This window comes from Convolutriloba macropyga, chromosome 5 (genome assembly GCF_964194025.1).
Source record: "Convolutriloba macropyga chromosome 5, txConMacr16.3, whole genome shotgun sequence".
Taxonomy (NCBI): Eukaryota; Metazoa; Xenacoelomorpha; order Acoela; family Convolutidae; genus Convolutriloba; species Convolutriloba macropyga.
The window spans coordinates 74507012-74526762 of NC_134472.1; the positions used below are offsets into that span (position 1 = coordinate 74507012).

The window sequence follows — 19751 nt, forward strand, 5'->3', positions numbered from 1 at the left end:
TCAATCATTATTGAAAGAGTAATCATTATTGAAACTAGTTGAAGCATATTTAATAATTTTTAATAATAACACAATTTCTTTAATATATGCATTGAATCAGTTGTTTGCAAACTGAGTCAACATTTCTTAAAACTTGCTGATTCTATTACCTTTTCATAGTGTTACATGTTACACAAGTTTTATCAGAAATCGAAAACTAAATTTCTCGAAAACTAAACACAAAAAGAGGTCTCGTAATCAAGACAAAATAAGTTTTATCAAAGAAGTGGTCTATAAGATTAGAAACGCCTCGCTATGATTGATAGATTTTGAGAGCTAGTACTAGTCTTTTAAAAGAAGTATTTTAGATATCAAATTCAGTTGTGTCTGTTTTTTCGCTATTTTTCAAATTTTGCAAAAACAAGCTGGTGGAAGGTTGGTAAGGTTAAATAAAAACATTATTTTTTACCCTAAAGCAAAGAGATTTGAAATAGATCTGCAGTATTTGTAAATATATCGGCAGAGAGCAATTGCAATTATTGAATAAACTAGCAGAGTTGATATCAGTTAAAACAGTTTATATTTTTTTCATTACTCTTAATGTTCCTGATGTCAAATAGGGCTTAAACTTTTTCTCCCTATTTGAACTTTTTGGAGGTTTTGTCTTGTTATTGCTTTTTTCTGGTCTTTCCCATTATTGACCCTCATAAAACTATACCCACCATTGAGGTTTAATTTTCATGATTGGGGGCTATAGGTTATCTGACCGGTAAGCTGGGAGAGGGCTATAATTGAAAAGATTTTTTTTACAATAACAGAATGAATTACATAAATGACGCCTCAGGCAAAGATCCAACATAAAGTGAAGCTGTGTTCCTTAAGAGTTGTTTCTCTGTACTCGGGAGTTAAATTTGCTTGCTATATGACGCAAACTGCAAACTGAAAGGAATTTTTGTATTAGTTTAACAATGATGTGTTGAATTTAACATTTTTATATACCACAGACTGGTTTCTTTTTGTTACAGTTACTGTGAATAGCAATAGTAAAAACGGGCTGACTCATCACGTTCAGTCAAATTTTTTCCATTCCATATCTTATTTAAATAAAAATTTTTTAAAGATCTTATTCAAATTAAAGATTTTTTGAAATCTGTAAAAACAAAATTAAAATACGGACATAAACATTGCTGATTTACCCTTCCCAATGCAGTGATTTGATGGTTATTGTGTAAATACGAAGGTAGGAAATTTCTGTGACACTCAATTTATTACGCAAAGCGTCTGGTTTCATCCTCTTTGCTTTTAAATTGAGCTTGATTTGTTCTTTGTTGTACTTTTTTCGAGAGATTTAGTCCTCGAATGCAGCTACAATTAATTTCATCAGAACATTTGAATCCTCATATTTTTTATTGATAATATTACAATTATTTTATTGATTCTCAAGTTTTTATGACTAGAGAGGACAACCATTTTCCCATTTGTTGAATTTTTGAGTGCTAGTTGTTAAATGCTGGCTGTTAATTTCATGGTTTTTTTTCGAAATTCTTTTCTATTATGTGACATGAAATTATGGCGGTGTTCACATAATATCTAATCAAAGAGACCATTTGACCTTGTATGTCTTCTCACCTTGTGACCTTTGGTGACCTTGTCATGTGACTTCTCTGTTAAGTCAGTGCAGTCTGTTTTCATTAGTCTAGACCACATAAAATGCGATAGCGCAGTTACAAGAGATGAGAAAGATACAAATTGAGTTCAGCTATGTCCTTTTTCACTTTTTATAATCTATCGCAAGTCACATTCATAAGAGTTGTTAAAACACTCACGTGCACATTTTAAAATGCCGAAAGTCTGCAGTGCCAGAAGTCAAAATGCCAGAAGTTGCTACTTCGCCAGAAGTTTACTTCCGTTGACTTTCGTCATTTTAAAACGTGCGCGTTTCGTGTTTTAAGCATGCTTAAGTGACTCTGCAGAAGTCACTTCGAAATTCTGACTTAATATCTTGAACCGCTTTGCGGTTCTCGATGAACGCCAGAAGTTCTAAGTGACTTCAAGCAGAGTCACTAAACCATTACTGAATACGACCAAGGGTAGGACAGCGTCGAGTTTAAGAGTGACAATCTAACCTCTCTATAAGACTCATCAGCTGCAATTAGTCTGGTGAATTTCCGATGAAACATCTCTCCCACATCTTGCAGCAGAGCCTCAAAGAATTCCTCGGTGGGTCTGAACTTGAGTCTCTTATTAAGTAATACCAAATGCCTCTGTAACCAGCACCCATTTCTGTACACTGTAATCTTCTTCGGAGTTCTCTCCAGCATTTCCTGAACAAAGGTAAATTTTGACAGGATGGGCTTATTTGTCACGTTACGATTTTCAGAGCATCTAGTTTCTGCACATAATTTTCCAGCGTTTTAGACTTTATGTGCGCGATCTTTAAATTTTGCGATGTTGGAATGCTTTCTGTTTTGAACACTTTTCTAATTCGCAACCAATTTTTGAGTTTTATTGGTCAAGTGAAATGTATTTTTTTGAAAAATGTATTTTTATGATTAAAAAAAAACAATTTTCCAGATATAGTAAAAAATACTCAAAGCCAGAAGGCCATTGTTTTGGTAATAGATGAATAAACAATGCCAGTCCAGTTTGAACAATGTCTCAATACCCAATATGCCACTTACCTGTAATAACAAAAACATATTTTCGCATCGGGTATGTTATTTAGCCAGATAAACAGAACAGTTTAGAGCTACCCTTAGGCAAGGGTTATTGTCATTCACAGTTATGAATTAAAGAAGCGACAATCTGGTTTCATCTTGGTTTACCAGTTGATAGTTTGCCATCGGTCTGAAAAGCTGAAATTAAACTTGATCCCTTAGAAATAGAGAGAGCATTGCTAATTGACACAATTAATTCTCTATATAATCTAATATAATAATGTGACTGAATTGGTTGACAACTGATAATTGTTTCCTTTCCGTCAGTAGTAGTAGTAGCTAAACAGAGCTGGGGGGGGATAAAAGGACGTACCTATGTATAAAGATTACGTATAGCCTATTTTCATCAATTTTCCAAAGACGTACCTAAAAAAGAGAGTGAGAACAATAGACCTGTCATCTTATCGTAATTACCCAGGGGTAATTATCCTAATTGCCCCACGGAAAAGTATCCAGTTTTCCGCTCTAATGCACTTCAGCTAATCTTATCTACCTAATCTTTTTTTTTCCAAGGATTAAGTCTTTTACAATTTTTTGCCAGTTTCTTTTGGTGGTTTCTGTTTTTTTTCTCGGTAGTTTCAGTTTCAAAAAACCCAAAACCGTAAACAAATTTTTGCAGATAATGATGTTCTAGTAATCGATTAAAGTTTTTTTTTAAACAGAGATTTCAATGAAAAATACTAAAACATTGCAAACAATCACTGAAAATTTTTTGTTTTTTTCGTAGTTTCAGATTCTGAAACCTCAAACTAAAAAAATTTTTGTTTGAAAACGTACGTGACAGTACAATTTTATAGGGTATTTTTCGAAGTGGAAATCAATGATGGTAATTTTAAGGTCAATGATAGAGTTTAGTTTTGGGTATTTTTCAGTTTTTGAAGATTTTGAAGACCATTTTTCAGTTTTTGAAGTTTTTTTATGTAAAATTTTAATTTTTTTTGAAAAAAATATTGTTTTACTAAAATAAAGTTCTTTCAAAAATTTCATTTTTTACATAAGGTTTATAACAAAAAATGCAGATTTTGATGTTTTTTGCTTTTCTATTCTTCCATTTTTCACTTTTTGATTTTTTTTATGTAAAATTTTTAAATTTATTTTTCGAAAAAAATTTTGTTATTCCAAAATAAATTTCTTTCAAAAATGTCGTTTTTTACATAAGATTTGTAACAAAAATCAAAGTTTGAGATTTTTGTTTTTCTATTTTTCCATTTTTCACTTTTTGATTTTTTTTATGTAAAATTTTTAATTTTATTTTTCGAAAAAAAATTTTGTTATTCCAAAATAAATTTCTTTCAAAAATGTCGTTTTTTACATAAGATTTGTAACAAAAATCAAATTTTGAGGTTTTTGTTTTTCTGTTTTTCCATTTTTCACTTTTTGATTTCTTTTATGTAAAATTTTCAATTTTATTTTTCGAAAAAAATTTTGTTTTTCTAAAATAAATTTCTTTCAAAAATGTCGTTTTTTAAATAAGGATTTTAACAAAAAATGAAGATTTTGATGTTTTCATTATTCTATTTTTTCCATTTTTCTGTTTTTGAGGCTTTATGTAAAATTTTCAATTTAATTTTTTTGAAAAAAAAATTTACTTTAATGAATTTTTTCAAAAGGTTTTTTTACTATTTCAAAAAGATAAATTTTCAATTTTTTTATCCAATCATATCATTTGTATAATTTATTTTGAAATGAGTTATGATCGAGAAACTGTTCATTTTGTGTTTTGTGTCGGTTGAACATAAGTTGTCTGAAAGAATGCAAAATACTCCTATTCTTCCTTTACTTACTTCAACATCTCTTCTTTCGACACTTCATTCGGATTTAGATTTTGTTCCCAACAAAGAAGAATCGAAATTTAAAACAACAGTAACCGATAACAACATCGAATTATCCTTTGAGGTGAATTGCACAAGAGTAACAATAAAAACACAGACTACTAGCTTAACACTTCCGAAAGAATTGTGGAGAACTTTAGATGCTGCTAGACATCATAACCTACACTTAGCAGAAGAAAAAGTCACCAATTCAGTACTTTCTCTGCCCACTTATTTTCAAACCATTGAGAGAATTCAAAAAGAACAAGGATTTCATCCTCTGAAAGACTGCAAAGGTATTTTGTTCCCGTACTCTCGTGACATAAATCATTACGGTGTATGGTGAGTAGAAGATATGTTCTCCAAACATGCTGATACATTTTCTACAAAACCAAAAGCCTTTGATCTACCCAATCTCCAAGACCTCATTCTTCCTCCTATTCAAGAAACTGACAATGATGAGAACCAATCACTTCGTCAAAATGTTCCTTTCTCGAACTACAGGTGCTCTCCAATATAAGTCTTAACAGTTGCTTGTGTTCACTGCTAAAGTCTCGCTCACGCGATATCATTTGTCACGTCACGTGATGTTACTAAAAATAGAAGTGACATAACTTTTACGTCATGATGCACACTCAATTCTTTTTGGTTACGACTTCTTTTACATGATCTCATTGGTTACAAAGTTTATTTTTCGCAATTAATCTCGTTTTTAATCAAATTTCATTGGTTCGATTTATCAAATTCTTTCTTGAAGATAATTCTTTCGTTTGTTGCTCTTCGTTTTTAATATTCAGTTACCCTTATTTACACAATTTTTCCCAATTTCGCTTTAAAAACTCAAATTTTACTTCATTCACACGCCACAGATGGATCAAAGTTCAGTCTCAGCTGACAACAAAAAACCTAAGCCTTCCCCTTCCACAAAAGAAACCATAAAGGAAAATCAGTTATTCCTTCTTCCCAGTTTGATTCCATAATGACAGCGTATATTCGTTGTTTACCGATACCAACGTGAAAAATGAGGACACTGAATCCAAACCAAATAGGGATCGCCAAGGAAACAGCAACTGTTGGAACTTCCAAGAATACAGTAACCGGAAATTTCGAATCAGCATCCCAGATGAAGCTATCAACACAAGCTCGAATTAGACCCATTTTAAAGTCTTTCGCAAAAATGTCGAAGGTGAATTTGTTCTGCATCAATTTCTCATGCTGTCGGTCTGGGAATTGAAAATTTTCATTCAAAACTTACCCGAGATGTTAAAAGAAGCACTACAATTTGAACCCACAGAAGTTACTGCAAAGTTGGTGATTGATGAAACTTTGCTCCAACCAACTGATGTGGAGGAAAAAGCAAAATTCGATGTGTTCTGGGAATTGAGTGAGACTGCCGTCATAACTTTCTCTTGAGTGAGAACTTTGTGTGGCGTGATAGCCGAGAGGTAGAGTGTGTGGTTCACACGCCAATGATTGAGAGTTCAATCCCCTGCCTCCGTGATGCTGTCTGTGTAAGGATGAGCTCTTACTTAACCATGGCTTCAGGTTGACCATAGCCCGACCAATGTTGGCTGTAATGATGGTACCACGTGAAAGTTTCAGACGCAAAAAAAGGGGCTAAAGTCACCAAAAAAAGAGCAATGCTGCTCATAAAAAGAACAGTCTGAAATGTGGGGAATAAGAAAAAGGGCAGCTAATAAGAAAACAGGCTACTCTAAGCCTAATGCTGTTCCACTGCGATTACACAGAAACCACAATTATTATTAATTATTACTGCCAGACGAAAAGTATGTGTGACCGGAACACTTTACCAAAATGATCCCAACCGGTGTTATTTCACCATCAAGCTCTTCACTCAAGGGACTGAAAAGGACAGTTTTAGAAGGAAAGGCTTCCTTTCTGTCAGAATTGGGGAGTTGCAGAAACTACATCGAATGAGCAATGAAATTTTTTCAGTGCTGAACAAAGTCGAAAACCAGACAAAATCGCAAAGTGCATAAAAGTAATTGTAATTTTTTATATTGTATGTGATGTTTGTATTTATTCACTTTTCGAAATAAATTCTTTCAGAACAGTTGCTTGATATGAATATTGAGAAAATTGTAGAGTTCGAAAAAGAAATCAGTCAAATTTTTGTTGGATATACAAAAAGGAAAAGTTATTTTTGGCTGCTTGTCGAAGTTATGACAAAAATATAGATCTAGATAAAATCAACAGAGAAGTTCCCTTTGGAGGACTAATAGGAGTTGGCAATTCAATGTTAGAGAAACATTTGAATTGGTCAAAAGTTTTTCGTTTACATGCCACATTTCATGATGCAACGGGATACCTGAAAACAAATCTTAATTTTGGTTCCGGATACTGTTACATGGTTTCATTCCTTTATTCAAAACTAAATTGTTCTTCTTGGAACATATAAAAGGTATAGCATATTGTTGTTTTCTTAAATTGTCACCACGATTCCATTGAATCAAAGTGTTAATAAAAATTTTCTAAACCAGAACCAAAATCTTATATAATCATAATAATCACGCAGCTGACTTTATTTTTGATAATAACAATCAGGAACGACCTCCTTGGAAAATTTGTGGACGCACTTGCTCTCGAACAGCTTTTTCGTCAATATTCCAGTGCTTAGTTGTATTAATACTTCTTCTTTTTTCAATTATCAACCTTATTTTTGCCAGAACTTGTGACGAACGTACGGTTTGGATTGCTATTCTTTCAAGTGCCGTAGAATATATACTTCCCAATCTCAGAGCATAAAATGAATAAGATCGTATCAACAAAGGAACGCATTCTGATGTAACTTGTTGGTCCTTCTGGATCTGGAAAAAACTGTTTTCATTAATGATATGTTACAAATGAAAACTTTTCAACCCTTGTGTAGTCGAATTTTATACTTTTATAAGCACTTTCAGACTATTTACGATACATTGATGCAATCAATTGCAGACATAGAATTCATTCAGGGTGTTGACTCTGAATTAATTGAGAACTTACCCGCTGACGGCACAAAATATTTACTTATATTCGATGACTCATTAGACATTCTTTCACAGTCGGAAAAATTCAACGCAACTGCGACAGCCGGTAGGCATCGAAATTTAAATTGTGTATATATCAAACATAATCTCTTCCACAAAAACAAAACTGGACGTGATGCCGAGCTTCAGACAAATCACATTGTTTTGTTCAAATCACCCAGAGACGTGCAGCAACTTGATATATTGTGAAGACAACTAGGTCTGGGAAAACAATTAAAATAGTGGTATGATGACGCTACACAATAACCATATGGTCATCTTATGATAGATTTGAGACCATCTACACCTGATTTGTTGAGATATTGTTGAAAAGTAACTTCATTTCCTTCAGAAGTCTTCGTACCGAACAGTCGTGCTCGTATTAGAGATATTAATGATAAACGAACAGAATTGTTATACTCTGAAGCTCTTTCGGAATCTCAACGAGAAATTTCAACCAGCTTTCCTTCTACATTGTCCTAGAGAGTTCATCAGATTTCTCCGTGAGTGTATTGTAAACTTCATTGAAAGAAACCTCACAGGATTAAAAAGAAATCAGTTCTCGCTTCCAAAAACAACTTAGAAAGCTCACATCAAAATCAACAACCCTTATTTCCAGAAGACTTTTATTGGGTTCAAAAGCTGGAATAACTATATTAAGTTACAGATATCAACCTTGTATGAACAAATTTTTAACTTTCTTCAATGAGTGAAGTCAAAAAGTTTGTTCATGCTCAAAAAGAACTGTGGGAGACCAGAATAAAGAAACTATCGGAACCCTACAGCGAGATCTATAAAAAAAGAAGAAACAGTTTTCCCAGTTATCAAAAAACCAAAGAAGAAGTTAGATCCGAAAAAAACCGATCGTCCTCCTAAAGAACTTAAGAACTGGAATTCCACTATAAGAACAGTCCTGAGATATTGAAAACTTTGAAATAGATATACAAAAACAAACGGTTGAAAACTTCGCTTTCCAATAAAATTATTGTCGACAACGTTGACACAGGAGTTGACATAAAAACATTCCTTCATTCAATTAAAATGAAGAACGCTCCAGTTGCTCCAAACTATTTCCTAATTCTTAAAGTTTTAAATCTGAGACAACATCTGGTTAAAAACAACATTTTGAGGACACAGTATGGTCAGACTGGTTCAATAACAGTTTCAGATAGAACAGATAGAATCAAATTGCAGAAGTTGTACAAAGGTAAGGGACCACTAGTTTTCGGTTCTATCAACAACCTAACAAAAGCAAATGGAATCAGTCGCGAGAAAGTTACAGAATTTTTAAAGTCAAAAGACTCTGATACGAAGTACAAAGGGATCAGACAAAAGTTTCCCCGACTAAATGCGCATGCTTGCTATATTGATGAGTTTTGGTGCTTGGACCTTGCACAATTGGATAAACTATCACGATGGAACCGAGGTATTAACTTTTTACTCGTTACTGTAGATGTTTTTTCTCGATACCGGCGAGTAGAACCCTTACGAAGCAAAGGAGCAGAGGCTATGAAAGCAGCTTTTATCCAAATGTGTCCGAAAAGGAACGAGCTCAATTTTCCAAAAAAATTATGGTTAGACCAAGGAAAAGAGTTTTTTGTAGATATGGCCAATTTCTAAGAGGATGTGGGAGTCAAATATTATCACACTCATAGTGAAACTAAAATAGCTTTTGGCGAGAGAGCTATACGAATCCTGAAAAATTAATTTACCGCTACCTGGAAGAAAATGACACATTATCCTACATCAAAGAACTCCAAATGTTTGTAGACATTATTAACTCAGGAACCAATCGGAATATTGGGTTGGCGCCCAAAGATGTAGTGAAGGCTGACTTTTTGACTGTCTTGTACAAGCGAATGAAGCTACAAAAAATTACAAAGCCCAAGTTTCAAGTAGGAGATAAAGTTAGGTTGGCATTAGCAGAGAGCAAATTTCAAAAAGGATATAAGCTTCACTATACACATGAAATTTTCCTAGTTCAAAAAATAAACATTTCAGCGCTCTTCCCGACTTATTTTGTTGTTGATCAGAAGGGTGAAAACATTGATGGAATCTTTTACGAACAAGAATTGTCAAAAGTTGCATATTCATTTTTCAATTAGTCGTGCTAGACAATGGACGATTACAATCTTCATTACTTGAAAGGAGTTCCTAGTCAGAGGGGGCGTGACTTTGGAGCCTTGGCTAGAACAGTCGCAAGAACAACTCTTCCCATTCTCAAGAAATACGTTTTACCTGCACCAAAAAAAATTGGACGAGATGTAGTCGAGTCAGCCCTTCCCGAAATTGGAGGTATTTTATCAGGACAGAGTTCGATTAAAAAAGCAGTAAAGAAGAATGCAAAATCAACAATACAAAAACAAGTTGTTGTGCTACAAAAAAGAGGAAAGACATTAGACAAAATATTACTCGACAAAAAATTTGCAAAGACTTTCTGAAGAAACTTGACTAATCATTTTTCCAAACAAACGTCACACAGAACAGTCAAACATCAAGAATTCGTTTTATCTAGAATTGTTATCGAACTCTTCCTCTCAAGTTTACACTCAAAATACAATGGCTTCGTTCACCAATTTTCTTCCCGACAAAATTGAACTGGATGGATCATGGGAAGTAGCTTTAGCCGAAGTATCATATCCCGGTATATGTTATAACATTGAATGAAGATTAATGAAGTTTCACTATGATGAGAAATTGAAGCATGTCTTCGCCATTCCACCAGCAGTTTTTAACTCTATGAACGAATTTGCTAAGAGTCTTACAGATACACTCAAAAAAAGACGACATCCCAAAAACTTAGATCCTCCATTTTCTATCAACATCGACAAAAAAGTTGAAGACTAACTTTCTGCAACAGAGAATCTCAAAATGTATCATTCAGGAACAGTTTGGCTGCTAACTTGGGCCTTGAAGCTAACAAACCTGTTATGCCTTATTCGAAAAGATCATACAATACCAAGTCCTGGGCAAAGGCAGATCTCCCTTTTGAAATTACTGGAACACATACAGTTTTACTCTACTTGGATATAGTTGAACCCAATACAGTCGGTGATGTGAAATGTCCTCTTCTACGCTCGTTCTCGTTCAAACAACGAGAGTTCCACAATGATGAGATTTTTAAGAGATCTCAGGTTCTGAGTTACCGCAGTTTTGAACACTTGAGATTCTATAAAGTAATCAAATCGAACTTCCACAGTATCCATGTAGAATTTAGAAACGCTGCTGGACATCTAGTTCCCTTCTTCCGTATTGGACAAGTTCAACTTACTTTATTGTTCCAGAAAAAATATTGATCATTTCCTTAGTTATCATTATAAAAAACAGTCGGCTAAAATGCAAATGAACTCCTTGTCTCACTCTGTGCTCGACTTTTTTGGGAAAGTTCCAATTTTAGGCCCCATTCTCTGGTCCAATGAACAACAAATATTTCCAACAAATTCTTTAAACGAGTCAACAATCCAATTTCAATTGGAGATTGATCGTAATGTTTTCACTGACTTGCGATCTACTCGATTATTCAGAGGAAGAGTTATTGAAGGAGATTGAACACGTTTGGATAATGCCAAAGAGACATTATTGGGAAACAATGCTCTCCATTCTCTTTTCTCTAATGGCAAAGTGTATCTAAACAGGGAACAAGTTCACAGTGCCAATTCTCTTTATGCTCATCAAGCTTTTGTCTCTGCTGAATTTTCTGGGACAAAAGGAACCAAGGAAAGCCTATCTCAATGCCAAGGATATCGATACGAGATTGAGCCAAACGACTTTACAAAAAGACCATTTACAGATGTGGTTTTTCAAAAAGATAAAGATGAATTTACATTTTGTGGTCCGTTGGCAATAGGTCTATTTGCTTGTAAAACTTTACTTCTCCCAAATGTCAACCTCAGACTGAAATTGATCCGGTCTTCTCCACCGTTCTATGTGATCGTTACTGGTGGCCTGAAGTCTGAGGCTTAAATTTTGGAAGCTTGCCTTTTTACAAGAGAGGTAGCAATCTCAGATAGCTGGATGAGAAGTTTCAAAAGCAGACTTTTGCGAGAACCTGCCATATTTTACTATAATGAAGAACTTCCAAAAACGTTTTTTAATCCCGCTGGTCAGAATCAGTTTATACAAGAAAATATATTTTCAAACAAGCCAATTCGAATGATTGATATTGCTATGAATCTGAAAAATGAGTTCAGTGGAACATACAACACGAATCCATTACATTTTCGTAAATTTGGTCTTCGGCAGGTAAAAATTGTGCGTGGGAATCAAACTATAGTAAACTTGAAAACAGAAAATCTTGTGACAGCTTATGTTGAAACAGTGAAAGCACTCAAGTTTGATGATGACGGCCCTAACATTCAATACAAGGATTTTGAAAATAATTTTCATTTGTTTTTCGATCTTACTTCAACACAGGAGGCCAATGTCGAAATGCATTTTCCTGATGTGGCTGGGGCAGGAATTCGTTTGGAGCTTTACTTTGATAACAATTTGACCAATACTGTAGAATTATTTGTTAGTGGTGAACATATAATTTCAATTGCAATTGATAAGGAGGGATTAGTTTCTAAAAATGGATAATCAACAACACTTACATGTTGTCAACAGGTTCCCACACCTAAAGTTCAAATATCTCGGTTCCTTCCCTGCAGATCTTCGACGAAAAAATTTACCTACAAACACGTTTTGTATAATCAAAAAAGATCCATCTACTCAACCGGGCTCCCACTGGATTTTGCTAGCCAATAAAAATGGAAAGTTGTTCTACAGTGATTCGATGGGAGAAGTTTTGGAAAAATAGGGCATCAGGACGAAAACAAACTTTGGATCATTAGATTAGGAGAAACTCCAAGATTCAGAATTGTGTGGTTTATATGCTATTTATTTTGCACATTTGTTATTTTCTAAAAGCTCGTCTAAATATTTAAATGATTTTCATATACTAAACATTTTTCCTGATGTTTTGTAAGCTTTGACAACCAAAATTTTTTATATGTTTAAACATTAAACCGTGAAATGATGCAAGTGATTTTCAAAACTTTGTATTAAGGTATTGTAAATTTTGTACTAAATTATTTGTTTGTTTATCTATATCTAATTCAGTTATTTTATACAATGTTTTTTTCTAAAGAAATTTTGTCAGGTAAACAGTGAATTTAAAAAAAGATATAAAACGAAGGAAGGCTTAAAATTTACAAAATCTAAAGAAGATGATTTATATATCTAAAGGAGTAGTGTGAATTCCGTCTTCACAGACTGTACGCTTGGGATAAAAGTATGACAGTCCCACTTTTTTGAGTTCATATGCGCATACTTTCTTATTGTCGACTACGTGAAATCCCCGGTTCGTTGAATATACTCGCTCCTCATCAAACAATACTTTTCTGTATTTGGCTAGGGGTTCTTGAGGATGTATTTCGCTTGGGGTTCTAGGGGATGTTGTTTTTGTTGAGTCCCTTACTGGATAATTTCACTGTATCTGATTGCTCATCGTAGCAGCAATAAGTTTTTGAGCACTAAAGAATTATTTCTGTGCATCTAAGTTCTTCTTTGAACAAGCCTGGGGTTCTCATGTCAAAATTCGCATGCTTGCTGCAACATTCGCGTGGGAAAAAGTTGCTGCTTGAGTTTGCTGCAAAATTATCACTGCAATGGCTCTGTCTCATTCAGTACCACAATGATTGCATTTCTGGTCTAATGATTTCGTCGAGTTTTTCCTCAATAAGTGCCATGTATAGACTATCAGTATCCATTTCAATGAGTTCGTACATATTTTCGTTGCAGAAAGTGGATAAAAAATTGTACTTGAGTTGCAACATTGTAAGTTTAGCGTACTGCAGAATATAGAAACCAACTATCAATGGTTCTTTATGAATGATGCGTGTCTTGTTTAACTCCACCTCTTAAATCTCTTCTGGCAGCTCATTTAGGGTCTTGAATTATCTGTTGTTGATAAACTTATCAACTTGTGATCCCTTGACATATTTTGTGTTTATGTGCCGACTACGGTCCATTATTTGATATCCGTATGAGCTGTTACCTATCAATTTCATGGTCTCAGCAACAACTGTTGACTCTCTGTTTTGGTCTCCTTCGCGGCGAGCATCAACGTTTTGCCCAAAGGTCTGGAAGCAGCGGCGGGGAGTGTATTGTAGGAACCAAAAAAACGTCTCTTAGAATCACTCCTTTTTCCAGATAAAATAACAAAGGGGAGTAATAATTGGTCCTCTGTCAAGCTTGAAACTAGAGATGAGCATTTTTCGTGGTTTTGATAATAATTTGTGTCGCTCAGTAAATTCTTTCATATGGACCCCAATTTCGTCTCGCCCACCTTCACAATTCTTAAAAATAGGAGGAAATTCTTCACAATAAGGGTGCAAGTGCTCGGGGACTTCGAGGCTGCAATTAACCACTCCAAACAAACCTCTTCGTTTTATTTTTTCAATAAGAACATTTTTGGAAAGGGGTTGCTGAAATGGACATTCATTGTCGACGAAATCTTTAACGCCATTTGTGTTTTCCCTCCTCCAAGTTTTCTACTGACACTCCCAAATTTCAACAACCGTGTATCCTAAACCCTGCAGATACGCTCTTCGATCACTATCTTGTTCCCGTGTCTTTAATCCGTTCTCTCTATCTTCAAATAACACTCGCTTCTCTTCCTGGCAGGGACAAAAGTGAAAGTAGCATCCCATTGCCTCAAACACTGTGCAATGAGAGCAGAAGCCATCGACGAGATAAGTTCCAATTTTTTTCTGTTGTTTGCGACTGAACTGTGACTGTATTAAACAATCTGGATGAGTGCTCTGCAAGTATTCGATTATCTGCTGCTCAAACAAACTCCTCCAATTCCTTTTTGGGTGAAAGTTTGCAGTGTCGTCATTGAACTCCCATTTTGTGTAGAGTCCCGTTGGCATTTCCTTGGTCATTGAGAATGGGTAGAGTGGACTCGCATCAAGGCCCACAAAAGACTTGCACACATTTTCGGACTCTCTAATCTTGGTTTCCCCGACTTTTGCATATCGGGTGAAGATAATCGAGGGTCCTCCCGTCAGCAAATTGCTGATATAGTTATCATATTCCTTGTCTTGCTCGCAGAATGGAAAAATGCAGCATCTGCTGATGAATGGAGAATTCTGTTTGCCAAGCTGGGGAGTGTATAGCGCAGTTTCAACATATCAATTTGTTTTGAGTGGTAGAATTGAATCATCTTTGTCATTGCATCAAGAGTGGGCACGACGTCTTTGTTGTTATACCACTTAAGAAAATCCCGAAATGTGTTTATGTTCTCCTTTTCCCAAATGTTTTGAAGTTCCCGATAGTTTTCCTATGTATTTTTGGGAACTGTTTTTAATTTCAGCTTCTTTAAAGCTTCCATTTCTTCAATTCCCCTTTTTTTGCAATCCATAAACTTATCGTAATTGACTGACAAGACGTTATGGTTTTTCAACTTACACCAGAAACTTTCAATTGGTGGCAGTTGGGTCTCATTCAACTTTTCAGCACTGTCAAACCACTCAAAAGGAACAAAACCCTTCTCCTCACTGGCTCCATACGCTTTCAGAAAGTTATCCAGAGTTGTAGCTCCTCCCAGGAAGTTCAAAATGTCGAGAAATTATAAGCCAAGAAAGATCATTCCAATATATTTGTTCCCCGTACAAATCACAATGGGAACTACATTTCTCTCTGTGAGTAAATGTAGCGAGAGATATTCTTTAATCAAGTTTTAGTCGTATCGCGAGCTGTTGAAACCAAACACGGGGATTGTACTGTAGTAATTCTCCAAATCTTGTCTGAAACTCGATAGAATTTTGAGCTCTCTTCGGTCTCTAGTAGAATTGGAATCCTCTTCATCCTCCACACCAGTTTCTGCCTCATAATTGGCGAGTCCTTCATTCTCTCGCATAGGATCTTCATATTGAGCGAGCCGATACTTTTCTCCAAGTCGAGAAATGAAGTTTTGCAATTTTTCTTTTATAAGGATGGCACTTTTTTGCTATATCAGCTCAAGGTTGGACACAAAATCTCGAATTAACTGGTTCGGATCTGAGTTGCAAAGGAAAATGGTCTCTTCAAGTGGGTTAGAAGATATCGACACACTAATGGGAACATGTTTCCCAATCCAAGAAGTCAATTCGTTGTTGTTGAGAGTCACGTCAATAACTGTTACTGAATCAAAACCGAAAACAATTAAGTGAGAAAATAATAATATTAGCTGGAACCATAATATTAACGTCTTCCAGTCGATCGAAAACAGTCTCTGACAGCTGATAAGCTTCTGAGGGATACCTATGTTGCGTGTTTTTGGAACAATTCTTCAGATGGACCAACAAATTTTTTGATCTATCGAAAAAGTGATCACATATGCAGCAACGGAATTTTTTGGGGAACTTGTTGATGCCCGCTGTCCAACAGATATGATTTTCATATCTCAGCAACGAAGTTGTCTGTGCTCGCTTTAAGCAGGATCGACGAGTAAGTTCAGCAAAAATTTCAGATTTTTGGTCAAAAAATTTTGTATAAACTTGAATGGTTCTGTCAACAAGAGCCTCAAGAACAGGTATATCGTCTTCCGGGAAAGGTTTCGTCATCTCTCTTTTTCGCTGAGAGAAACATCTGCATCAATTCCATTGTTTTAGGTTTTAACTCATCACTACCGTACAAATCGTAAGCCAAAGCACTGAACATACAAGTTTATACATTCGTCATCTCTCCGTTTCGCTGAGAGAAACATCTGCATCAATTCCATTGTTTTATGTTTTAACTCATCACTACCGTACAAATCGTAAGCCAAAGCACGGAACATACAAGTTTATACATTCGTCATCTCTCCTTTTCGCTGAGAGAAACATCTGCATCAATTCCATTGTTTTATGTTTAACTCATCACTACCGTACAAATCGTAAGCCAAAGCGCGGAATATACTCAGGCTGTCTTGATAGAGTTTTTTTCACAATCCGAAACATAACACGTAACGTAACCGTTCCTGGGCAAAATAGATGGAATATTTTGAGTCATACAGACTAGATGAACACCACTGAGGAAAAATACAAAGAAAGTGACATTTGTAACACAATAAAACTTCCATTTCGTGTCTGGACGTTGATTAATTAGATTGGGTAGAAAAACTTTGCATCTCAATTAATTTCGATTTGATAAAACTGAGATCTGAGTCATCGGAGAGAACCATAGGATTTAAAGAAAATGGGGTTGTTGTCTGCTGCGTAAAAGTATCGAAATTCATCCGAGTTATGAACACTTTGAAGTATAAAACCAAAGGAAATGTTAACTTTCGCTGAAATGGGTGAGTGGTCGTAAACGAAATCTAATTTGTTGATCGCTGTTTCGTGGCTGAGTTCGACTAACTTGAAGTTATGCACTTTCTTTCCAGACAATTCGAGCAGTGAGTCTTGTAAAAAGTGTTGAACCGTTTGAGGTTCACTATGAAGAGCGGTAGAGTCTCCATAGATAGTTAGGTCAACATCCTCGTAGGTGATAGGAATTGAACGTTGATGACTGTTTCGTTTGTGATGGAGAAGTTGTTAATATGTAGAGAAGGATAAGGGACAGCTGCTAAAAGAAAACTTTTTCTTGATAACCAGAGACGGTGCATGTACAGAAGCAACGTGTTTCTGCAGTTGCTCGTCGTCCGGAATTGACTGGGGGCAATTTGAGCAAATTTTGCGTGACGCTTCTGATGTCTACTCATATTGGATTTCAAAATATACTTATCGTAAGACCTGCAAAGTTCTTTTTGGTCCGACTTTCGAGGCATATCTGAAAATAAAATATATTGTAAGATTAGAAGTGAGAAAAGGAGGAGTAAAAAATTGTTAAAATGGAAGTTGCGATGATAAAAAACTTTTGTCAGAAGTAATAAAGATTAGTGTACTCAACTGCACTCAATTCTGTAAATCAGAAAAATGAAATAAACGGAAATGAAAAGGTCTTTGTTGAATATGACATAATTATAACCACACAATGACGTAATTGTGACGACAGAATGACGTCATTGTGACGTTATTATGACGTAATTATGACGACACTATGATGTAATTGTAATGTCGTGACAATAATATAGTGACTAATTGTCTAATCAAGTGAGAATTTTAGGCACATTAACAGATGACACAGTAAATTTATTATTAGGAGACTTCACAAAGCAGAGGTCATTTACCTCCAAGCAAAATTAATGGGATCAAGTGAGAGAATTATTTATAAAGCTTTTGAAACTTGTAAGGTTCTGAAATCACAAAATTGTGGGAATAATGGGGGTAAATTAGACAAATTTGTGTAAATTTCCTTGAATTTTGGTAATTATTTGAAATATGCTCATAAAGCTGGGAATTTTCAGCTCAAAGAAATGGGTGTCTTTTGGCCAGAATTGGATATTTTTTGATAAAAATTGGGAATTATTTACCACGAATTGGGTTTTTTTTTGGGAAGAATTGAGTATTTTTGCCAGAAATTGGGTATTTTTTGGCATCATACGGGTAATTTTTGGTAGAAATTGGGTATTTTTCGCCAAGAAATGGGTATTTTTTGGTAAGAAATGGGTAATTTTTGGTAAGAATTGGGTATTTTTTGGCCAGAATTGGGTATTTTTTGCCAAGAATTGGGTATTTTTTGGCCAGAATTGGGTATTTTTTGGGAAGAATTGGGTATTTTTTTTGCAGGAATTGGGTGTTTTTGGCAATATTTGGGTGATTTTTGGTAAGAATTTGGTATTTTTTTACAAGAATTGGGAATTTTTGGCAAAAAATGGTAAAATTTACCTATATCAGCACAAAATCGGGTAAATTCTTTTGAATTGTAATGAAAAATGATAGAACAGCATTCTGAAAAATGATTAAAATTTGTAATTGTGATAACTATGCGCGAATGAATAAAATGAGAAAATGCTTAAAAGTAACCGCAGATATATTTTATTAAGTAGACAAGATTAACTGAATTGCATTAAAGCGGAAAACTGGATGCATTTCCCTGGGGGTAATTAAGATACTTAACCCTGGGTAATTACAATAAGATGACAGGTCTATTGTTCTCACTCTCTTCTCTTAGGTACGTCTTTGGAAAATTGATGAAAATAGGCTATACGTAATCTTTATTCATAGGTACGTCCTGTTACCCCCTGTGATACCCAAGGATATCATCCTTAGTAATTTATTTGGTGCAGTTTATGTTTCATACGATGTCTTAAATTAGTTCTTTTATTTGCCCTTCATAAACTGTTCCTTACTTGTTCATTTAGTACCTCGTGATCTGTTTGTCATTTCCTTCTTGGTTTCCCGCTTCGTGATTAGACATGTCTGATCACGCACTCACGATTTGTTGATTAACATTTTATTCATTCTCTTAACTTCGCAATTCGAATTCAGTTAAACAATTCTCTTTGTGATTCCCGCTCCGCGAGTAAGCGTTGAATACTCAAGTCAGGATCCTGCTCCGCGAATCAGAGATTAAACAAATCTAAGCGCACCCGCATCGCGTATAGCTACTCTAAATAAATAGAGTACGACATGGCGCAGCCAGCAACTAAACGTACACCTCTCGGAATCGACCCGTTCTGGGACAAACCTACACCCGACCCTCCTCTTCGCTGGGAGAAATGGAGAGTGCAATTTAAATTGGCAATGTTGGCAAAAGAGAATATTATTCTCAATACACTACTTGGACCCAAACCCGAGATGGTGGAACTTCCCCTCAAGCCAATTTACGAAAAAACTATAGTTGGTGCTTCCGCACAATCGGAGAGAGAGAGGAACGCTCGTAACGCGCAGCAGAAAATGAACCGGCAAAACGAATGCCAACGGCTAATTGAAATCGGTATTATCTGTGGTGACAAACCGTGGTCATTGGCGGATCGCAAAACCGTATCTCTACTCTACCTAAGCATCGGGGTAGAAAGTCGCCGCATCCTCAATTGCAAGAACCCGCATATCATGATCGATACCCTCGCTACTGTAGACTTCTGGAAGATCGTGGAAGAGGCATTCATCCGCCCTCGCAGCATAACTTTCGATCGTCGTGTTTTCTTGATTACGAAACAGCTTCGGGGAGAAACAGTAGAACACTTATATGGAAATTTAAAGGAATTGGAAGAGAACTGCGACTTTGAAAACAAGGAAGAGACGCTGATACGCGACGTCTTCATCACAAATCTGATGGACCCCGAAACTCTATAGAAACTCCGCTCTTTTCTGGGGTCGGTTCATTACATC

General features: G+C 35.4%; 2 protein-coding genes across 5 annotated transcripts in view; one reads left to right on the forward strand and one right to left on the reverse strand.

The window, feature by feature from the left end:
• LOC142339644 (uncharacterized) overlaps nucleotides 1-19751 on the forward strand; it is a 615633-nt gene that overhangs the window by 237573 nt on the left and 358309 nt on the right. The gene's annotated exons all lie outside the window — the stretch shown is intronic.
• LOC142339645 (uncharacterized) overlaps nucleotides 1-19751 on the reverse strand; it is an 82985-nt gene that overhangs the window by 57128 nt on the left and 6106 nt on the right. For all 3 annotated transcript variants that reach the window (XM_075389835.1, XM_075389834.1, XM_075389833.1), the window contains exon 2: nucleotides 2106-2303. In XM_075389835.1, coding sequence (XP_075245950.1) covers nucleotides 2106-2303 — 198 coding nt within the window. The remainder of the gene's footprint in view (nucleotides 1-2105; nucleotides 2304-19751) is intronic.